At 44.2% G+C, this 21,701-nt stretch overlaps 1 protein-coding gene across 2 annotated transcripts in view; it reads left to right on the top strand.

The window, feature by feature from the left end:
- Positions 1-18,664, top strand: part of LOC122938164 (Y+L amino acid transporter 2-like) — a 99,133-nt gene extending 80,469 nt beyond the window's left edge. For both annotated transcript variants that reach the window (XM_044293510.1, XM_044293511.1), the window contains 3 exons: positions 13,720-13,869; positions 15,207-15,390; positions 18,461-18,664. In XM_044293510.1, the coding sequence (XP_044149445.1) occupies positions 13,720-13,869; positions 15,207-15,390; positions 18,461-18,534 (408 nt within the window). In that variant the 3' untranslated portion in view covers positions 18,535-18,664. The remainder of the gene's footprint in view (positions 1-13,719; positions 13,870-15,206; positions 15,391-18,460) is intronic.
- Positions 18,665-21,701: the final 3,037 nt, after the last annotated feature.

Raw genomic sequence — 21,701 nt, forward strand, 5'->3', positions numbered from 1 at the left:
TTCAGAGTGTACTTGGATTGGGATGGAATGTAGAGAACTACAAGTTCTTCTTTGAAGTATCTTTTGACGAGAAAGTTGCAACTAGACGAATCATTCTTTCCGCAGTTGCTTCTATATTTGTTCCATTGAGATTCTTGGCCCTAGTAATCCTCAGAGCAAAAGAAATACTGCAATAATTATGCAGACAGAAGTTGGGATGGGATGAGCCCATACCTGAAAATTTGAGGCCAAGGTGGGAGAGTTGGATAAGAGACTTTCAAAACTTGAGAGAAGTTTGGATACCCAGATGTTTTGTGCCTCATGATTTCGGAAGGTACAAGAAAATAAAACTTCCTCACTTTTCAGATGCCAAATGAGATTGATAGGAATAGCTCACTCCTTTGTGATCAAGGAAAATGTGATCTAGTCCCATACACTGTTTCACCCTTACAGGAAAAAAGTTTTACAATATATTGCCAATAGTTATTGCCAGTAGTTATAGATATGGTCAGTGCACCTACATCAGAGTAATAGGAGAAGAAAACATACACTTTGCCCTGGTTATGGAGAAGACCAGAGTTGCACCTACCAGTATTCAGACAATACCAAGACTTGAACTGACAGCAGCCGTAGTTTCAGCATCAGTAAGCAAGTTTCTGAGAGAAGAATTGGAATTGAAAATAGATGAAGAATATTTTTGGACAGACTCACAAGTTGTCCTAGGATACATAAACAACGAAGTTCAAAGATTCCATATTTTTGTCGCCAACAGAGTTGAAAAAATTCGGAAAATAACAAATCCGGAACATTGGAATCACATTGACACAAAGCATAACTTAGCAGATCATGCTTCAAGAGGCCTAAATGTAACAGAATTGGAAAATTCTAACTGGTTTACCGGTCCAGAGTTCCTTTGGGAAAAGGAAATCACTCCCAGTAAAGGTTACACAGAATTGTCTATGGGTGTTCCAGAAGTAAAAGTTGTACAAACATTGAGCACTGCTGCCAATTGTCAAGATGACATACTTGAAAGACTAGCCAGAAGTTCAAAATGGAATACAGTTATAAATGTAGTAGCTCGAATTCAACGTTTGGCAAAGGGAATCAGAAAGAAGGAATTGTTGAATGTAGAAGAAAGAAGGAAGGCTGAAGAAACAGTCATAAGACTAATTCAACAGAGATTCTACAGTTAAGAGTTGAAGAGACTTAGTCAAGAACCTAAAAGGCTTCCAAATAGAGTTGAGCGAACACCTGGATGTTCGGGTTCGAGAAGTTCGGCCGAACATCCCGGAAATGTTCGGGTTCGGGATCCGAACCCGATCCGAACTTCGTCCCGAACCCGAACCCCATTGAAGTCAATGGGGACCCGAACTTTTCGGCACTAAAAAGGCTGTAAAACAGCCCAGGAAAGAGCTAGAGGGCTGCAAAAGGCAGCAACATGTAGGTAAATCCCCTGCAAACAAATGTGGATAGGGAAATGAATTAAAATAAAAATTAAATAAATAAAAATTAACCAAAATCAATTGGAGAGAGGTTCCATAGCAGAGAATCTGGCTTCCCGTCACCCACCACTGGAACAGTCCATTCTCAGATATTTAGGCCCCGGCACCCAGGCAGAGGAGAGAGGTCCCGTAACAGAGAATCTGTCTTCATGTCAGCAGAGAATTAGTCTGCATGTCATAGCAGAGAATGAGGCTTCACGTCAGCCACCACTGCAACAGTCCATTGGCATATATTTAGGCCCAGCACCCAGGCAGAGGAGGGAGGTCCCGTAGCAGAGAATCTGTCTTCATGTCAGCAGAGAATTAGTCTGCATGTCATAGCAGAGAATGAGGCTTCACGTCAGCCACCACTGCAACAGTCCATTGGCATATATTTAGGCCCAGCACACACACAGGCAGAGGAGAGAGGTCCCGTAACAGAGAATCTGGCTTCATGTCAGCAGAGAATCAGTCTGCATGTCATAGCAGAGAATGAGGCTTCACGTCAGCCACCACTGCAACAGTCCATTGGCATATATTTAGGCCCAGCACACACACAGGCAGAGGAGAGAGGTCCCGTAACAGAGAATCTGGCTTCATGTCAGCAGAGAATCAGTCTGCATGTCATAGCAGAGAATGAGGCTTCACGTCAGCCACCACTGCAACAGTCCATTGGCATATATTTAGGCCCAGCACACACACAGGCAGAGGAGAGAGGTCCCGTAACAGAGAATCTGTCTTCATGTCAGCAGAGAATTAGTCTGCATGTCATAGCAGAGAATGAGGCTTCACGTCAGCCACCACTGCAACAGTCCATTGGCATATATTTAGGCCCAGCACACACACAGGCAGAGGAGAGAGGTCCCGTAACAGAGAATCTGGCTTCATGTCAGCAGAGAATCAGTCTGCATGTCATAGCAGAGAATGAGGCTTCACGTCACCCACCACTGCAACAGTCCATTGGCATATATTTAGGCCTAGCACACAGGCAGAGCAGAGAGGTCCCGTAACAGACAATCTGGCTTCATGACAGCAGAGAATCAGTCTGCATGTCATAGCAGAGAATGAGGCTTCACGTCACCCACCACTGCAACAGTCCATTGGCATATATTTAGGCCTAGCACACAGGCAGAGCAGAGAGGTCCCGTAACAGACGATCTGGCTTCATGTCAGCAGAGAATCAGTCTGCATGTCATAGCAGAGAATGAGGCTTCACGTCACCCACCACTGCAACAGTCCATTGGCATATATTTAGGCCTAGCACACAGGCAGAGCAGAGAGGTCCCGTAACAGACAATCTGGCTTCATGTCAGCAGAGAATCAGTCTGCATGTCATAGCAGAGAATCAGGCTTCACGTCAGCCACCACTGCAACAGTCCATTGTCATAAATTTAGGCCCAGCACCCAGGCAGAGGAGAGAGGTCCCGTAACAGACAATCTGGCTTCATGTCAGCAGAGAATTAGTCTGCATGTCATAGCAGAGAATCAGGCTTCATGTCAGCCACCACTGCAACAGTCCATTGGCATATATTTAGGCCTAGCACACAGGCAGAGGAGAGGTTCATTCAACTTTGGGTAGCCTCGCAATATAATGGTAAAATGAAAATAAAAATAGGATTGAATGAGGAAGTGCCCTGGAGTCCAATAATATATGGTTATGGGGAGGTAGTTAATGTCTAATCTGGACAAGGGACGGACAGGTCCTGTGGGATCCATGCCTGGTTCATTTTTATGAACGTCAGCTTGTCCACATTGGCTGTAGACAGGCGGCTGCGTTTGTCTGTAATGACGCCCCCTGCCGTGCTGAATACACGTTCAGACAAAACGCTGGCTGCCGGGCAGGCCAGCACCTCCAAGGCATAAAAGGCTAGCTCTGGCCACGTGGACAATTTAGAGACCCAGAAGTTGAATGGGGCCGAACCATCAGTCAGTACGTGGAGGGGTGTGCACACGTACTGTTCCACCATGTTAGTGAAATGTTGCCTCCTGCTAACACGTTGCGTATCAGGTGGTGGTGCAGTTAGCTGTGGCGTGTTGACAAAAGTTTTCCACATCTCTGCCATGCTAACCCTGCCCTCAGAGGAGCTGGCCGTGACACAGCTGCCTTGGCGACCTCTTGCTCCTCCTCTGCCTTGGCCTTGGGCTTCCACTTGTTCCCCTGTGACATTTGGGAATGCTCTCAGTAGCGCGTCTACCAACGTGCGCTTGTACTCGCGCATCTTCCTATCACGCTCCAGTGCAGGAAGTAAGGTGGGCACATTGTCTTTGTAGCGTGGATCCAGCAGGGTGGCAACCCAGTAGTCCGCACAGGTTAAAATGTGGGCAACTCTGCTGTCGTTGCGCAGGCACTGCAGCATGTAGTCGCTCATGTGTGCCAGGCTGCCCAGGGGTAAGGACAAGCTGTCCTCTGTGGGAGGCGTATCGTCATCGTCCTGCCTTTCCCCCCAGCCACGCACCAGTGATGGACCCGAGCTGCGTTGGGTGCCACCCCGCTGTGACCATGCTTCATCCTCATCCTCCTCCACCTCCTCCTCATCCTCGTCCTCCTCGTCCTCCAGTAGTGGGCCCTGGCTGGCCACATTTGTACCTGGCCTCTGCTGTTGCCAAAAACCTCCCTCTGAGTCACTTCGAAGAGACTGGCCTGAAAGTGCTAAAAATGACCCCTCTTCCTCCTCCTCCTCCTCCTCCTGGGCCACCTCCTCTTCCATCATCGCCCTAAGTGTTTTCTCAAGGAGACATAGAAATGGTATTGTAACGCTGATAACGGTGTCATCGCCACTGGCCATGTTGGTGGAGTACTCGAAACAGCGCAACAGGGCACACAGGTCTCGCATGGAGGCCCAGTCATTGGTGGTGAAGTGGTGCTGTTCTGTAGTGCGACTGACCCGTGCGTGCTGCAGCTGAAACTCCACTATGGCCTGCTGCTGCTCGCACAGTCTGTCCAGCATGTGCAAGGTGGAGTTCCACCTGGTGGGCACGTCGCATATGAGGCGGTGAGCGGGAAGGCCGAAGTTACGCTGTAGCGCAGACAGGCGAGCAGCAGCAGGATGTGAACGCCGGAAGCGCGAACAGACGGCCCGCACTTTATGCAGCAGCTCTGACATGTCGGGGTAGTTGTGAATGAACTTCTGCACCACCAAATTCAGCACATGCGCCAAGCAAGGGATGTGCGTCAAATTGGCTAGTCCCAGAGCTGCAACGAGATTTCGCCCATTATCACACACCACCAGGCCGGGCTTGAGGCTCACCGGCAGCAACCACTCGTCGGTCTGTTGTTCAATACCCCGCCACAACTCCTGTGCGGTGTGGGGCCTGTCCCCCAAACATATGAGTTTCAGAATGGCCTGCTGACGTTTACCCCGGGCTGTGCTGAAGTTGGTGGTGAAGGTGTGTGGCTGACTGGATGAGCAGGTGGAAGAAGAGGAGGAGGAAGCCGAGAAGGAGGAGGTGGCAACAGGAGGCAAAGAATGTTGCCCTGCGATCCTTGGCGGCGGAAGGACGTGCGCCAAACAGCTCTCCGCCTGGGGCCCAGCTGCCACTACATTTACCCAGTGTGCAGTTAGGGAGATATAGCGTCCCTGGCCGTGCTTACTGGTCCACGTATCTGTGGTTAGGTGGACCTTGCTACAGATGGCGTTGCGCAGTGCACACTTGATTTTATCGGATACTTGGTTGTGCAGGGAAGGCACGGCTCTCTTGGAGAAGTAGTGCCGGCTGGGAACAACATACTGTGGGACAGCAAGCGACATGAGCTGTTTGAAGCTGTCTGTGTCCACCAGCCTAAATGACAGCATTTCATAGGCCAGTAGTTTAGAAATGCTGGCATTCAGGGCCAGGGATCGAGGGTGGCTAGGTGGGAATTTACGCTTTCTATCAAATGTTTGTGAGATGGAGAGCTGAACGCTGGCGTGTGACATGGTTGAGACGCTTGGTGACGGAGGTGGTGGTGGTGGTGTTGGTGGTACATCCCCTGTTTGCTGGGCGGCAGGTGCCAACGTTCCTCCAGAGGCGGAGGAAGAGGCCGAGGCGGCAGCAGCAGAATAGGCCGAGGCGGCAGCAGCAGAAGAGGTAGCAGGGGGAGCCTGAGTGACTTCCTTGGTTTTAAGGTGTTTACTCCACTGCAGTTCATGCTTTGCATGCAGGTGCCTGGTCATGCAGGTTGTGCTCAGGTTCAGAACGTTAATGCCTCGCTTCAGGCTCTGATGGCACAGCGTGCAAACCACTCGGGTCTTGTCGTCAGCACATTGTTTGAAGAAGTGCCATGCCAGGGAACTCCTTGAAGCTGCCTTTGGGGTGCTCGGTCCCAGATGGCGGCGGTCAGTAGCAGGCGGAGTCTCTTGGCGGCGGGTGTTCTGCTTTTGCCCACTGCTCCCTCTTTTGCTACGCTGTTGGCTCGGTCTCACCACTGCCTCTTCCTCCGAACTGTGAAAGTCAGTGGCACGACCTTCATTCCATGTGGGGTCTAGGACCTCATCGTCCCCTGCATCGTCTTCCACCCAGTCTTGATCCCTGACCTCCTGTTCAGTCTGCACACTGCAGAAAGACGCAGCAGTTGGCACCTGTGTTTCGTCATCATCAGAGACATGCTGAGGTGGTATTCCCATGTCCTCATCATCAGGAAACATAAGTGGTTGTGCGTCAGTGCATTCTATGTCTTTCACCGCTGGGGAAGGGCTAGGTGGATGCCCTTGGGAAACCCTGCCAGCGGAGTCTTCAAACAGCATAAGAGACTGCTGCATAACTTGAGGCTGAGACAGTTTCCCTGGTATGCATGGGGGTGATGTGACAGACTGATGGGGTTGGTTTTCAGGCGCCATCTGTGCGCTTTCTGCAGAAGACTGGGTGGGAGATAATGTGAACGTGCTGGATCCACTGTCGGCCACCCAATTGACTAATGCCTGTACCTGCTCAGGCCTTACCATCCTTAGAACGGCATTGGGCCCCACCATATATCGCTGTAAATTCTGGCGGCTACTGGGACCTGAGGTAGTTGGTACACTAGGACGTGTGGATGTGGCAGAACGGCCACGTCCTCTCCCAGCACCAGAGGGTCCACTAACACCACCACGACCATGTCCACGTCCGCGTCCCTTACTAGATGTTTTTCTCATTGTTATGGTTCACCACAACAACAAATATATTATTTGGCCCAATGTATTGTATTCAAATTCAGCGGGATATAAATTTGAGGCCTAGTATTTAGGCGCTGGGTGACCGGTATGGATTTAGTGACTTAGAATTAGACTTGGAAATGCACAGAAGCGTGTGTGTGTGAAGTTATTCTGAATGACCCAATGTGCACCTTGAATATTATATACCCTTTTAGGGATAGATTTCAAATAGCTCTGATATAGCAGAAACCACTAAATTATGAAATTGCTAAATTGGGAATTGTATTTCAACCCAGAACAAAAAATGTGCTTTGACGGACACTAAATAACTTTCCCAGCCACAACAGGACAGCGTTAACGAGAGATTTAGCAGGATATAAATTTGAGGCCTAGTATTTAGGCGCTGGGTGACAGGTATGGGTTTAGTGACAGAATTAGACTTAGAAATACACAGTAGCGGGTGTGTGTGAAGTTATTCTGAATGACCCAATGTGCACCTTGAATATTATATACCCTTTTAGGGATAGATTTCAAATAGCTCTGATATAGCAGAAACCACTAAATTATGAAATTGCTAAATTGGGAATTGTATTTCAACCCAGAACAAAAAATGTGCTTTGACGGACACTAAATAACTTTCCCAGCCACAACAGGACAGCGTTAACGAGAGATTTAGCAGGATATAAATTTGAGGCCTAGTATTTAGGCGCTGGGTGACAGGTATGGGTTTAGTGACAGAATTAGACTTGGAAATACACAGTAGCGGGTGTGTGTGAAGTTATTCTGAATGACCCAATGTGCACCTTGAATATTATATACCCTTTTAGGGATAGATTTCAAATAGCTCTGATATAGCAGAAACCACTAAATTATGAAATTGCTAAATTGGGAATTGTATTTCAACCCAGAACAAGAAATGTGCTTGAACGGACACTAAATAACTCGCCCAGCTACAGCACTAAGGACAGATTTAGCTGGATATAAATTTGAGGCCTAGTATTTAGGCGCTGGGTGACAGGTATGGGTTTAGTGACAGAATTAGACTTGGAAATGCACAGTAGCGGGTGTGTGAAGTTATTCTGAATGTCCCTATGTGCACCTTCAATATGATCTACCCTTTTAGGGATAGATTTCAAATAGCTCTGATATAGCAGAAACCACTAAATTATGAAATTGCTAAATTGGGAATTGTATTTCAACCCAGAACAAGAAATGTGCTTGAACGGACACTAAATAACTCGCCCAGCTACAGCACTAAGGACAGATTTAGCTGGATATAAATTTGAGGCCTAGTATTTAGGCGCTGGGTGACAGGTATGGGTTTAGTGACAGAATTAGACTTGGAAATACACAGTAGCGGGTGTGTGTGAAGTTATTCTGAATGACCCAATGTGCACCTTGAATATTATATACCCTTTTAGGGATAGATTTCAAATAGCTCTGATATAGCAGAAACCACTAAATTATGAAATTGCTAAATTGGGAATTGTATTTCAACCCAGAACAAGAAATGTGCTTGAACGGACACTAAATAACTCGCCCAGCTACAGCACTAAGGACAGATTTAGCTGGATATAAATTTGAGGCCTAGTATTTAGGCGCTGGGTGACAGGTATGGGTTTAGTGACAGAATTAGACTTGGAAATGCACAGTAGCGGGTGTGTGAAGTTATTCTGAATGTCCCTATGTGCACCTTCAATATGATCTACCCTTTTAGGGATAGATTTCAAATAGCTCTGATATAGCAGAAACCACTAAATTATGAAATTGCTAAATTGGGAATTGTATTTCAACCCAGAACAAGAAATGTGCTTGAACGGACACTAAATAACTCGCCCAGCTACAGCACTAACGACAGATTTAGCTGGATATGAATTTGAGGCCTAGTATTTAGGCGCTGGGTGACAGGTATGGGTTTAGTGACAGAATTAGACTTGGAAATACACAGTAGCGGGTGTGTGTGAAGTTATTCTGAATGACCCAATGTGCACCTTGAATATTATATACCCTTTTAGGGATAGATTTCAAATAGCTCTGATATAGCAGAAACCACTAAATTATGAAATTTGCTAAATTGGGAATTGTATTTCAACCCAGAACAAGAAATGTGCTTGAACGGACACTAAATAACTCGCCCAGCTACAGCACTAAGGACAGATTTAGCTGGATATAAATTTGAGGCCTAGTATTTAGGCGCTGGGTGACAGGTATGGGTTTAGTGACAGAATTAGACTTGGAAATGCACAGTAGCGGGTGTGTGAAGTTATTCTGAATGTCCCTATGTGCACCTTCAATATGATCTACCCTTTTAGGGATAGATTTCAAATAGCTCTGATATAGCAGAAACCACTAAATTATGAAATTGCTAAATTGGGAATTGTATTTCAACCCAGAACAAGAAATGTGCTTGAACGGACACTAAATAACTCGCCCAGCTACAGCACTAACGACAGATTTAGCTGGATATGAATTTGAGGCCTAGTATTTAGGCGCTGGGTGACAGGTATGGGTTTAGTGACAGAATTAGACTTGGAAATACACAGTAGCGGGTGTGTGTGAAGTTATTCTGAATGACCCAATGTGCACCTTGAATATTATATACCCTTTTAGGGATAGATTTCAAATAGCTCTGATATAGCAGAAACCACTAAATTATGAAATTGCTAAATTGGGAATTGTATTTCAACCCAGAACAAGAAATGTGCTTGAACGGACACTAAATAACTCGCCCAGCTACAGCACTAAGGACAGATTTAGCTGGATATAAATTTGAGGCCTAGTATTTAGGCGCTGGGTGACAGGTATGGGTTTAGTGACAGAATTAGACTTGGAAATGCACAGTAGCGGGTGTGTGAAGTTATTCTGAATGTCCCTATGTGCACCTTCAATATGATCTACCCTTTTAGGGATAGATTTCAAATAGCTCTGATATAGCAGAAACCACTAAATTATGAAATTGCTAAATTGGGAATTGTATTTCAACCCAGAACAAGAAATGTGCTTGAACGGACACTAAATAACTCGCCCAGCTACAGCACTAAGGACAGATTTAGCTGGATATAAATTTGAGGCCTAGTATTTAGGCGCTGGGTGACAGGTATGGGTTTAGTGACAGAATTAGACTTGGAAATGCACAGTAGCGGGTGTGTGAAGTTATTCTGAATGTCCCTATGTGCACCTTCAATATGATCTACCCTTTTAGGGATAGATTTCAAATAGCTCTGATATAGCAGAAACCACTAAATTATGAAATTGCTAAATTGGGAATTGTATTTCAACCCAGAACAAGAAATGTGCTTGAACGGACACTAAATAACTCGCCCAGCTACAGCACTAACGACAGATTTAGCTGGATATGAATTTGAGGCCTAGTATTTAGGCGCTGGGTGACAGGTATGGGTTTAGTGACAGAATTAGACTTGGAAATGCACAGTAGCGTGTGTGTGAAGTTATTCTGAATGACCCTATGTGCACCTTGAATATTATATACCCTTTTAGGGATAGATTTCAAATAGCTCTGATACAGCAGAAACCACTAAATTTTTAAATTGCTAAATTGGGAATTGTATTTCAACCCAGAACAAAAAATGTGCTTTGACGGACACTAAATAACTTTCCCAGCCACAACAGGACAGCGGTAACGAGAGATTTAGCGGGATATAAATTTGAGGCCTAGTATTTAGGCGCTGGGTGACCGGTATGGATTTAGTGACAGAATTAGACTGGGATATGGCCAAAAAATAACCACACTATTGCTGGTTAAATGCACTTGGTGATGGGCGCAGCTTGCCCCTGATGTAGTATATGGCCAAAAAATGAACAGACTATTGCTGGTTAAATGCACTTGGTGTCACAGCTTGACCAACCACACTACTGAGGGTTAAATGCACTTGGTGACGGGCGCAGCTTGCCCCTGATGTAGTATATGGCCAAAAAATGAACAGACTATTGCTGGTTAAATGCACTTGGTGACGGGCGCAGCTTGCCCCTGATTTAGTATATGGCCAAAAAATGAACAGACTATTGCTGGTTAAATGCACTTGGTGTGATAGCTTGACCAACCACACTACTGAGGGTTAAATGCACTTGGTGACGGGCGCAGCTTGCCCCTGATGTAGTATATGGCCAAAAAATAAACAGACTATTGCTGGTTAAATGCACTTGGTGTGACAGCTTCACCCTGATGTAGGCTTTAGCCAAAAAACAAACGCACCATTGAGGGTTAAATGCACTTGGTGACAGGCGCAGCTTGCCCCTGATGTAGTATATGGCCAAAAAATAAACAGACTATTGCTGGTTAAATGCACTTGGTGTGACAGCTTCACCCTGATGTAGGCTTTAGCCAAAAAACAACCACACCATTGAGGGTTAAATGCACTTGGTCGCAGCTTGTGCTGGCGCACCACAAGACACAAAATGGCCGCCGATCACCCCAGAAAAATGTGACTGACAAACGGTCTGGGCAGCCTAAAAACAGTGAGCAATTGAGGATCAGCAGCTCAATGATCCACAGCTGCAGATCGATCAGTTAATCAAGTCCTTTGGAGGAGTTAATCTGCCTAATCTCGCCCTACTGTCGCAGCCGCAACCTCTCCCTACGCTAATCAGAGCAGAGTGACGGGCGGCGCTATGTGACTCCAGCTTAAATAGAGGCTGGGTCACATGGTGCTCTGGCCAATCACAGCCATGCCAATAGTAGGCATGGCTGTGATGGCCTCTTGGGGCAAGTAGTATGACGCTTGTTGATTGGCTGCTTTGCAGCCTTTCAAAAAGCGCCAAGAAAGCGTCACAAAAGCGCGAAGAAAGCGACGAACACCGAACCCGAACCCGGACTTTTACGAAAATGTCCGGGTTCGGGTCCGTGTCACGGACACCCCAAAATTCGGTACGAACCCGAACTATACAGTTCGAGTTCGCTCATCCCTACTTCCAAACAACCACCCATTGTACAAGCTTAGTCTTGTTCTGCAGGATGGTATACTGAAGGTGGGAGGGAGACTGGAAAATCCATTGTTACCTAGCAGAGTGAAACATCCAGCAATTCTACCCAAAAACTGCACCTTCACAAGATTGATTATTGATCACTACCACAACATATCCTTCAAGGTAGAAGCTTTACCCAAAGCTGTTGGAGAGAAGGTGCTTACTGGATTGAGAAAGGAAGCAATGTTATAGCAAAGTATATAAGTAAATGTGTAGTCTGCAGAATGGCACATAGACCTACCGAAGAACAAAGAATGGCAGATTTACCGGCAGATCGTGTAAACCCATCACCACCATTTCTTTATAGCGGAATGGATTGTTTTGGCCCATTCATCACCAAACAGAACCACAAGAAGTACAAGAGATATGGACTAATATTTATATGTCTGAGCTCCATGTCTGGAAATGTTAGAGGATATGTCAACTGACGCATTTATCAACGCCTTAAGGTGTTTCATAGCCATTAGAGGTGCCGTCAGAGAGCTTAGATCTGACCAAAGATCTAATTTTGTCAGAGCAAAGAATAAATTAAAGAAAGCGCTAAAAGAGATTAATAAAAAAAAAGTAACTGAGTGTTTGTTAGAAAAACAGTGTGATTTTCACATGAATGCTCCACATGCAAGCCATACAGGAGGAGTTTGGGAAAGACAAAGGAGGGGGGGACTGGTGTCCCAAAGCAGTTATTAGATAAAACCATAGTATTGAGGATGTGCGATCCCGTTTCACTCTTATATTTTACACTTTTAAAAGCTAATGCTTACCTGTGTCCAGGCGCCTACTTGCTGCTGGTATGGGCCCGGCAGGCGCACAATGGCAGGTGCACACATGTCACTGTGCTGTGTCCAAGCACAGGCGTGCCATGACATCATCACGCCCGCCTGCACTGGGATTTTACTACCACATAGGCCTCAGGCCTACTAGGTCTGAAGCCTATGGCGGTGATCGCATAGTTCCCTGCCCAGCCGCAGTATGTAGGTGTTTGGGTCAGTATTGGGCCCCCCAGCCCAATACTGACCGGGCCTGGGACTGCCGACCCAAAAGCCCCTATTATAATCCGTCATTGCTGAAGAGAGTGCTATGGATAGACTTTGAGGAGAACACATAGGTTATTGGCCCTATAGCATTTGCAAGATCTTGCCTACCTAGCATCACCTTTTGCAACTATCATCTTGCTTGTTATTTGGAGATCTGTACCTCATCAAAGAAAGTGCAGGTATGTGAGATATTAGTGCACCTCTCAGGTGGAAATTGGATGTCAGAGTAATTGCTATTTTACGATTTGCATCTAGAGAAAGTGACTATTTCTTCTGAAAGAGAAGACACAGGTGACCCTGTAGGCGTCAAAGTCTTCTCTGAGCTCACCAAGCACAGCAGTGTATATTGTATAGCGGCTGTGCTTGGTATTGCACTCAGCCTCATTTACTTCTATGGAGCTGAGCTGCGTCTAGGCCAGGCATGGCCAACCTGAGGATCTCCAACTGTTGCAAAACTACAACTACCAGCATGCTCAGACTGACTACAGCTATCAGCCTGCAGCAAGGCATGGTGGGAGTTGTAGTTTTACAACAGCTGGAGAGCCGCAGGTTGGCCATGCCTGGTCTAGGCCATGTGACCGATGATCGTGTTGTCACTGGCCTAGGAACAGCTGGAGAAGGCTGCGGTGCTCAGAGGAGCACATATGCCTTCTAAAACAGCTGATCAGCAGGGGTCCCAGGTTTTGGATCCCCACTGATCAGATACTGATGATCTATCCTGAGGATAGGTCATTAGTATTAAAATCTCAGAAAACTCCTTTAAGGAGTGCATCAAAAAACCTGAATATGGAGCCGGTGATAGGACGGTGAGATTAACTTCTTTACCACTGTAAACTAACTTTGCACTCTGTAACCACTTTACTGCTGTATACCACTACATATAATACTGTGATAGTCTGCTGGCACTAAGGGTGGCACTCCGTTGACACTGTTTATAGAGGTTTGTTTACTGGCACTCTGGATCTGCTTTTTCACCAATCGCAGACATTAGTCCTGTGTGTCTGCTGTTTAAAACAGCAGAAACCAGGCTGCTATGGCACCCGCTGTGCTCGTGAGTGGGCGCCACTTTTAAAGATTGGAGTAACATTATTGTTATTGCAAGTTGTATTAATGTAGTCTTTTATCTTTCAGGGGTTGATAGCTATATTATATCTGCTTGTAGAAGATGTTTTCCAGCTGATCAACTACTTCAGCTTCAGCTACTGGTTGTTTGTTGGACTTTCTGTCGCAGGATTAATAGTATTGAGAATCTCTCAACCTGAAAGGTCTCGTCCTGTGAAGGTAATACTTAATTCATAGCGATCACAGGAATTATTTTAGACAAAATTGCACTAGTCTAAATTAAAAAAGAAAGTGTGAAATATGGTGTTGTTAATGTATATATCTGTTAATATCTACACCAAATAGATGGCCTATCCTCAAGACCTGCCACTGATCAGCTATAGGAAGAGGCCCCTGCCTCTTCCTAGGCCATGTAATGTCACGTTCACTGGTCACATGACCTAGGCGCAGCTTAACCCCATTCATGTGAATGGGGCTAAGTTGCGATACCAAGCCCAGCCGCTATACAATGCACAATGCTGTGCTTTTGTGCTTTGTAAACTGCAAGGAGGACCCAGCTCTCACTAGAGTCTGACCCCCGCCCATCTCCTGTTGATGATCCTTCATTAGGATAGGTCGTCAATATGTAAATCCTGGAGAACCCTTTTAAACACTGAAGCTACTTTGCATTTACTGTACTGTACAATGTCCTAATGTTTTACTTCTATATATGCTACGCAAACCCTAATCTTGAAGTCACACTCCCATCTACCTATTCCCTACTTCTTCCTTACATAAATCTGGTAGATAAGCAAAAAGTAAGGAACATTTGAAATTAATGCTGACAGCAGCCTGCACCTGAATGATACTAATAAACAGTTCAAAGCATTTTTTTTATTTTTTATTTCTAGACTGGAATTTACACATCGAGCAGGTGCATGACATAAGAGGTGCATATCCTATGTGGTCACTGGAGAAAAGAAGTAGTCCCATCTGAACATTTATAGCATATCCACAGGATTGGGCATAAATGTCCAATAGGTAAGTGTCCTACCTCTGGGACCCTCTCCTATCTCAAGAACAACACACACCACTGGAACGGACACAAGGCTAAACATGTGCACCTCTTTCCATTTACTGGTATTGGACTTCTGAAAATAGTGCACTTTGCTAATTTTGGAAGTCCCATTGCAGTAAATGAAGAGAACGGCACATACCTGGCCTCCTATCTATTCCTGGTAGCATGTAATGGGACCAGTATTTGAGATAGGATCAGTTCCAAGAGGTGGGACCCTTAACTAATGGATATGCCATAAAGGTCCTGATGGAGATATCATTTTAAACCTCTTGAGATGTGCTACCTCACAGTGGAGTAATGAAGCTGTGTCATGCAAAACTGCCTTTTTTAAATCACATACATTAGTGAAGACACCAAGGACGAAGGCAGTGACATCCAGCATGACCGTATATGAATAAGCCACCATTTTTTTATACATTCTGAGAATTAATCTAAATGAATTCTTTGTATAAATATCTTCTTTTGCATGAATTCTGAAAGACGTGTTGCTTGCTCATAGGTCAGTCTCTTCTTCCCTGTGGTGTATTGCATCTGCAGCCTTTTCCTTGTGATCGTTCCACTCTATAGTGATACTATTAATTCACTGATTGGCATTGGTATAGCACTGTCCGGAATTCCTGCCTACTTCTTAGGTGTTTACCTTCCTCTTCAGAAGAGACAAACGTTCTTGACTTGTGTTAGTGGTGAGTATAAAAGCTACTGGCTTTATGGATGCTGTGTGAGTCAGTATATCTTGGTTTTGACTGATAAAGGATTATCAATGATCCTTTAACTATGTGATCTTCAAAACTTTGATATAGTACATGCTGTTAAGGAAGACAATATAGGTGCTAATTATATTTTCTGGACTGCTACACACTGGACTTGTCTTTTAGGAACTTTGATGAGCTTTACTGCATCCTTCAAAGTTTCACTACTTATTCATATCCAGTCGGTTAGGTGCTGCAGTAGGCCAGCAGGGCCACTACACAACGGATGGAGCCTTCTGCTTCCCAATCCATCCATTGTTTTTTCTTGCATCTGCAGGTGACAAAAACAGCTGATTGGTGGTGATGATACTCCAACTACCTCCCACCCATATAACGATACTTTCTGAAATAAATAGGTACAAAAATTTAAATAAGTACAAATGGGTAAAACAATTTTTTTCCATACTAAGTTGCCAACCAAAAATGTGAATTTGTTCATGAACCATCATATTAAAAAACTTCAAGAACACAACAAAGATTCGAGGGATGCTAAATCTCCTTATGGAGAGTGCCTAATTGGCATGAGGAGTCTTATAGGCCAGGCAAAGCTCCTCTAGAATCCTGGGAAGAGGGAATGCAAATGAGCTCTTAGCAAGCTCTGCCTCTAATGCCACCAGATGTAAGGCATCTATCCTATACAGTAAGTCAATGTTCGACCTTTTAAACAGGCCTTCAGACATGACTAGGATAATGATTAAGCCAGCACCTCATATGCAATTAAGCTAGTACACTGTGCTCTGCACTGATGAGGGGCAATCATCCCGAAACAGCTGTCTGCAGATGAGGTGCTGGCTTAATTATTGTCCAAGTCATGTGTCAAGGCCTGTTTAAAAGGTTGAACACTGGCTTATAGGATAGCTACCTTACATTTGGTGGTTTTAGAGGCAGAACTTGTTAAGAGCTCATTTGCGCATCCTCTTCACAACAAAGATTGTAATGCTTTTATTTCAACCCTAAACCGTATTCACACTGCAGTATGTGATCGTTATTTTTCTTTTGTGTTTTTTAACCTGTCAGTGGCCACCAATATGCATTTTTACAGCAGTCAATAATGTGCCTTAGGCTGGGCCACCTCCTTTTTTACAACGGACTAGTCTTAGCGCTGCATGGATCTCCCATGCAGAGGACAGCAGGAGCTCAGCTATATGACAGAAGCTCTTGCTTTAATGGCCTGGATCGGCAGAAGCACTGATCCAGGCTATTTAATCACTGAGATCCTGTGGTTAATAGCGACCATGCATCTAAATGGTTTAGAGGTTGGGGGTCCCCCACAACTTGTCCTGGCCAACAGAGGGACAGGAGCATCCCCTGGTGGGCCCCGAGCAAGTGTAGGCCCCAAGACCTCTATCCCTGCACAAGTAAAACATTGCACTATTTATAGATAGGCATTTCAACCAGTCTATGTCCATATCAAAAATGGGTAGATTATTTAACAAAGTACCTAGTTTATTATTATAGATGCATCAAGTGGCTGAGATGACGTCTACATACAGAGGCCAGATATCCTCTATCCCCAGGAATCCACCTTCTCGAAGTTGCTGCAGGGACCCCTATAATCAATCATCTTGGGCATGTTGCTGCTGCCAGCTGCTGTGTGAGCAGGTAGTATTTGCATGTAGCTGTACAGTGGGCCCCCAGAATTAATTTTACTGGTGGGCTCTAGGCACCCCAGCCCAACACTCGGGTCCCCTTGCTCAGACATCTGCACAGCCGCAAATGTGATTGGTGGGTGCTGATGTCTTAGTATGCCGGTCGGGGGCCTAATTAAGGCAGTCTATGCCTTTCAGGCTGCACCTCTCTGGGCACCCTGATATAAAATACTGTACTACATAAGCAATACAGTGTATTACAGAAGTGATCAGAAGATCACCTGTCAAAGTCCCCTTGTGGGACTAATAAATTGTGAAAATAAGAATAAAATAAAGTTTTATCAAATAAAAAACTCCAAAGTTCAAAAAATACCACCATTTTCTCTTGAAAAAAATCCCTCCACATATTTGGTATTGCTGCATCTGTAATGACCCACACTATACAAATATCATGTCATTTGTCCAGCACAATGAATGCAGCAAAATAAATAAATAGCAATGCCAGAATATTTTTTTTTCTTATTCACCACCACAAAATAAAAAGATTAAAAAGTGTTATGTACTCCAAAATGACACCAATGAAAACTACAAGTCGTCCACAAAAATCAAGCCATAACACAGCCCTGTATAAAGAAAAAAAAAAAAGTTATGGGTCTTACGATGTGGTGATGCAAAAACATTTTTTTTTGTTTTCTTCTTAAAAGGGGGTTTATTGTGTAAAAGAAAAAACTACATATATTTGGTGTCGCAGTAATTGTACTGACCCAGAGAATAAAGTTATCATGTTAATTATGCAAAAAAGTTGTACAAAATTTAGAAAATTTAGAAAAACTTTGTGGCGGTATTGCTGTTTTTTCTCATTCCCCAAAAAGAATTAATAAAAATACATCTGTAATTTATGTGGTCCCCCAAAATACTGCCATTAAAAACTATAATTTGTCCCACAAAAAACAAACCCTCATATGACTACATAGATGGAAAAATAAAAATGTTATAGCTCTTGGAATGCAACGATTAAAAAAAAAATAATGCTCGGTCAGTAAGACCCAATACAGCCACTAGGGGGTGAAATTAAGATCATATGATTCAAGAAAGAGAAGGCTTATACATGTTTCCATTATCCTTTTTTTTCCTGGTTGATGTCTAAAAAAAAGTATATATTTGCATGTTCTTTGAAGTAGCTTTGTTAATAGTATTTCATCAGGGACTTTGTAGGGTTTTCCCACTCAAAGGGGTTGTCTAGGAATATGGCACATTATTTGGGCATGCCATCAAAATGTAAATTGATGGGACCTCCACTGGAATGTTTTTTTTTTTTTTAAGGGGTTTTCTTGTTTTATACATAGTAAATAAAGATACATTGTATAATGGAGAATTCTTGTTAAGTGTACCCTCGTTTGTATTAACTTTTGCAGCATGGATGACAAAATACATACAAATTCTATGTAACTGCTGCTTAACAGACCTGGATGAAGACAAGAAGTTATAAGGTCCAATTTTGCGAATTCTGAGTTGCCGACCTGTTCCTGGTAATGTACTATTACTCTGTATACAGTTTTTGATGTTATTGCATAGTTCTTTCATGATTTTTGTTTTGAATAAAATTGACATTGACATTGTATATTTGTATTAATTTTATGCTGGGGTGTAATTATAGAAAGTGGAGAAGTAGCAGTTGCCCCAGACTCCTGGAGCCTGAGGGGGCACAAAACAGCAAATGGTGTGTGATAGTGAAAGGGCCCTCATACACATTTTATACTGAGGCCAGGAACCTGAAAAGTGTCTGCCTCTCTGGTGGCTTGGACCATGGTAGGGTAGCTAGGCCAATGCTTTTTCCTATAGTGTGCAAGTAGGGCCACCGCTGCTGGATTGCGGGGTGGTCATAACCATGGAAACAAGCAGTGTATAACTTGATGGTAAAATGAATCCAGTCAGCAAAGGAAGCAATATGGATAATCACACTACATTATAAATGCCACTTGCTAAAGTAAGACAACCCCTTTAAGTACCAGGCCTATTTTTGATTTTGCATTTTCGTTTCTTCCTCCCTACAATTCCAATAGCCATAACTTTTTAATTTTCAGTTCATATAACCATATAATAGCTTATTTTTAGTGAGATAAGTTGTATTATTTAAGAGCACATTTTAATTTACTGAGAGAACATGGGAAAGAAATTCTTTGTGGGGTTAAACACAACTCTGCCAAGGTTTTTGGGGTTTTGACATCATGGATAATTCTGCGGCCCAATACGAATACAGTGATACCAAACTTGTTTTGTTTTACTGCCTTACTTCACAGGTGCAGCGATCGGTGGTTATCGCGGCACCTGAGGGGTTAAATGACTGGGTTCAGCGGTATCACCATTCCACGTTATTGCAGCCGGGTGCCTGCTGTATGATACGGCCGACACCTGCCATGTATGAAGCGGGCTCACTGCAGCTGCCCGCTCCATACATTCCCTTAACCACTGTGACCTACAGGTACGTAACGGTGGTTGAAGGGATTTAATATAATTCAGCATAACAAATGATACTTCAAGAACATTAAGACTTTTCATATTTCTTGTCAATTTTCTTTTTATTGAGCAGTAATAATAGATGCATAAAAGATCCAACTCCTTGCAGTGACTGTACAACAGTTAAATTGGAGCATACAACAAAAGCATACTTTGAACATAGACAATTGCAATGCGTACAGAGATGTCATGTTATACTGCAGTACATGTATTAATCTTAACACAAGGTGCCCACATAACACGGTTTTGGTCCATGAAAGTTTGTTGTACTTAGTTAAGAACTTGTGATGTAAGAACATCTGAACTTAATGAAGTAGGGAGTTGGAAGAGGTAAGGAAAGGGGAGGTGGGGTAAGTGAGGATGGGAAAACGGGGGGGAGGGGTAAGAGGCCTTAGTGAGCAAGGCCCTCCTGGACATACGGATATCCACTGCTAATTTATGCGGAGAAAGCTAACAAAACCACAAGTCTATTGTATATTGCAGGTTATGTTGATTTTCAGGATAAGTGAACTAAGGGCGGAAGACTTTCTTGATACTCCTTTCAGCTGGAGTTTAAGGCTGATAGCCTAAATGATAACCATGGTCTCCATATCCTCAAGTGCCTCTCATGCTGTATGACTCCAAACCAGAGAGTGCCTGCTATTATATTTTTCAAGGTTTCTTATTATTGACTGGGTGAGTCACAGCAGCTGCACCTCAAACCACTGTGGTACCTGGTGGAGCCGTCCAATAACAAATTTCACAAACTGGTCTCCCAACTCGCCAGCTCCTCCAATCGGCATATCTAGTCAACCTTAGTTATCCAGTGTGAGATTGTCGGAGGGTCTTCGCTATAAGTAGCCTCGCCGCCTATATTAGGTGAGTGGCTACATTTCTTTTAGAAGGAGACAGGGCGGGTGTGGGAAGCCAGAGGAGCACCAATTCTGGAGACAGCAGAAAAGAGGTGTTCATTACCTTATTGATTATGTCTGATATTCTCTCCCAGAATGGGCGCATATTTTGACAGGACCAGAAGATATGTGTCTGTGTGCCTGAATCTTCTTTATATCTCCAGCATTGGTCTGTGCAGCTGAGCCCCTTCAGAAACAATTGCTTGGGGGTTTGGTACCATTGCGTAAGTACTTTATTTGAGTGTTCTTGTACCCTAACACACCGCGAGAAGCCATGAGAGTGTGCATGTATGCGGAAAATATCAGTTTCAGTAAACTCTGTATCTAATTCGGTTGCCCATGTCCTCAGGTATTGCGGCATCCCTATAGGATTTGAGATGTTCAGAGCGAGATATAACATTGAAATTAACTTACGTGGGGTGGTCTCTAAGTTCAGCAATTTTTCAAACCATGTCAGTTCTACTGTATGTTTTTTGTTATCCAGCAATGGTTTACTAATGGAGTTGAACTCTATGGAGTCCATAAAGTTGCTAGCTGTTAAGATGTGGTTTAATGGGTGTTGTTTAGGAAGAGCTCCTGATGCTCCATCCAGAAATTCAGCTGTGGTGTATTTATGCAGTTTGTGCCATGCCGGAGATATGTGTTCTGCTTTAGGTCTGACTGAGAATGGTGTGAGGTCTGCTGGCATAGTTGGGGATGGGATGTGGAGTAAGCTCTGGTCTTTGTTTAATTGCCTAATAACAGAAACTGTGCCTATGAGTAAGTAAAACATAAGAATGTAGTGATGAAGAGTTCAGCCCCCACAATCCAGCTCTCTGCACCCTGGTGAGTTGGGAAATCTCCAGGTCACTGCCTAGGGTGCAGAAGTTCGGGACTTGGACCTGTAGCCATCTTTTCAGATGGATGGCTTTATAATACAGATGGGCATCTGGGAGGGCCATACCACCCAGATTTTTCCTTAGCACCAAGCTACGGTGTGCTGTTCTGGCACCCCTCCCCCCATAGAAATATTCTGAGCAACCTTCTGAGTTGGGTGAAGAAGAAGGAGGGAAGGAAGACAGGCAGCATCTGCATTACATATAGAATCTTAGGCATAATAAATGCTTTCAGTAGGTTTTTCCGGCTCACCCATGAGATGTATGGGATGCGTAATGTGTGGAGTTGTTGTTGAACTTCTGTCAGTAAGGGTGCGTAATTCAGCTGAAATAGTCTATGTAAGTTAGAGGGGATCTTAATACCCCAAAAAATT

Source organism: Bufo gargarizans, chromosome 5 (assembly GCF_014858855.1).
Source record: "Bufo gargarizans isolate SCDJY-AF-19 chromosome 5, ASM1485885v1, whole genome shotgun sequence".
NCBI lineage: Eukaryota > Metazoa > Chordata > Amphibia > Anura > Bufonidae > Bufo > Bufo gargarizans.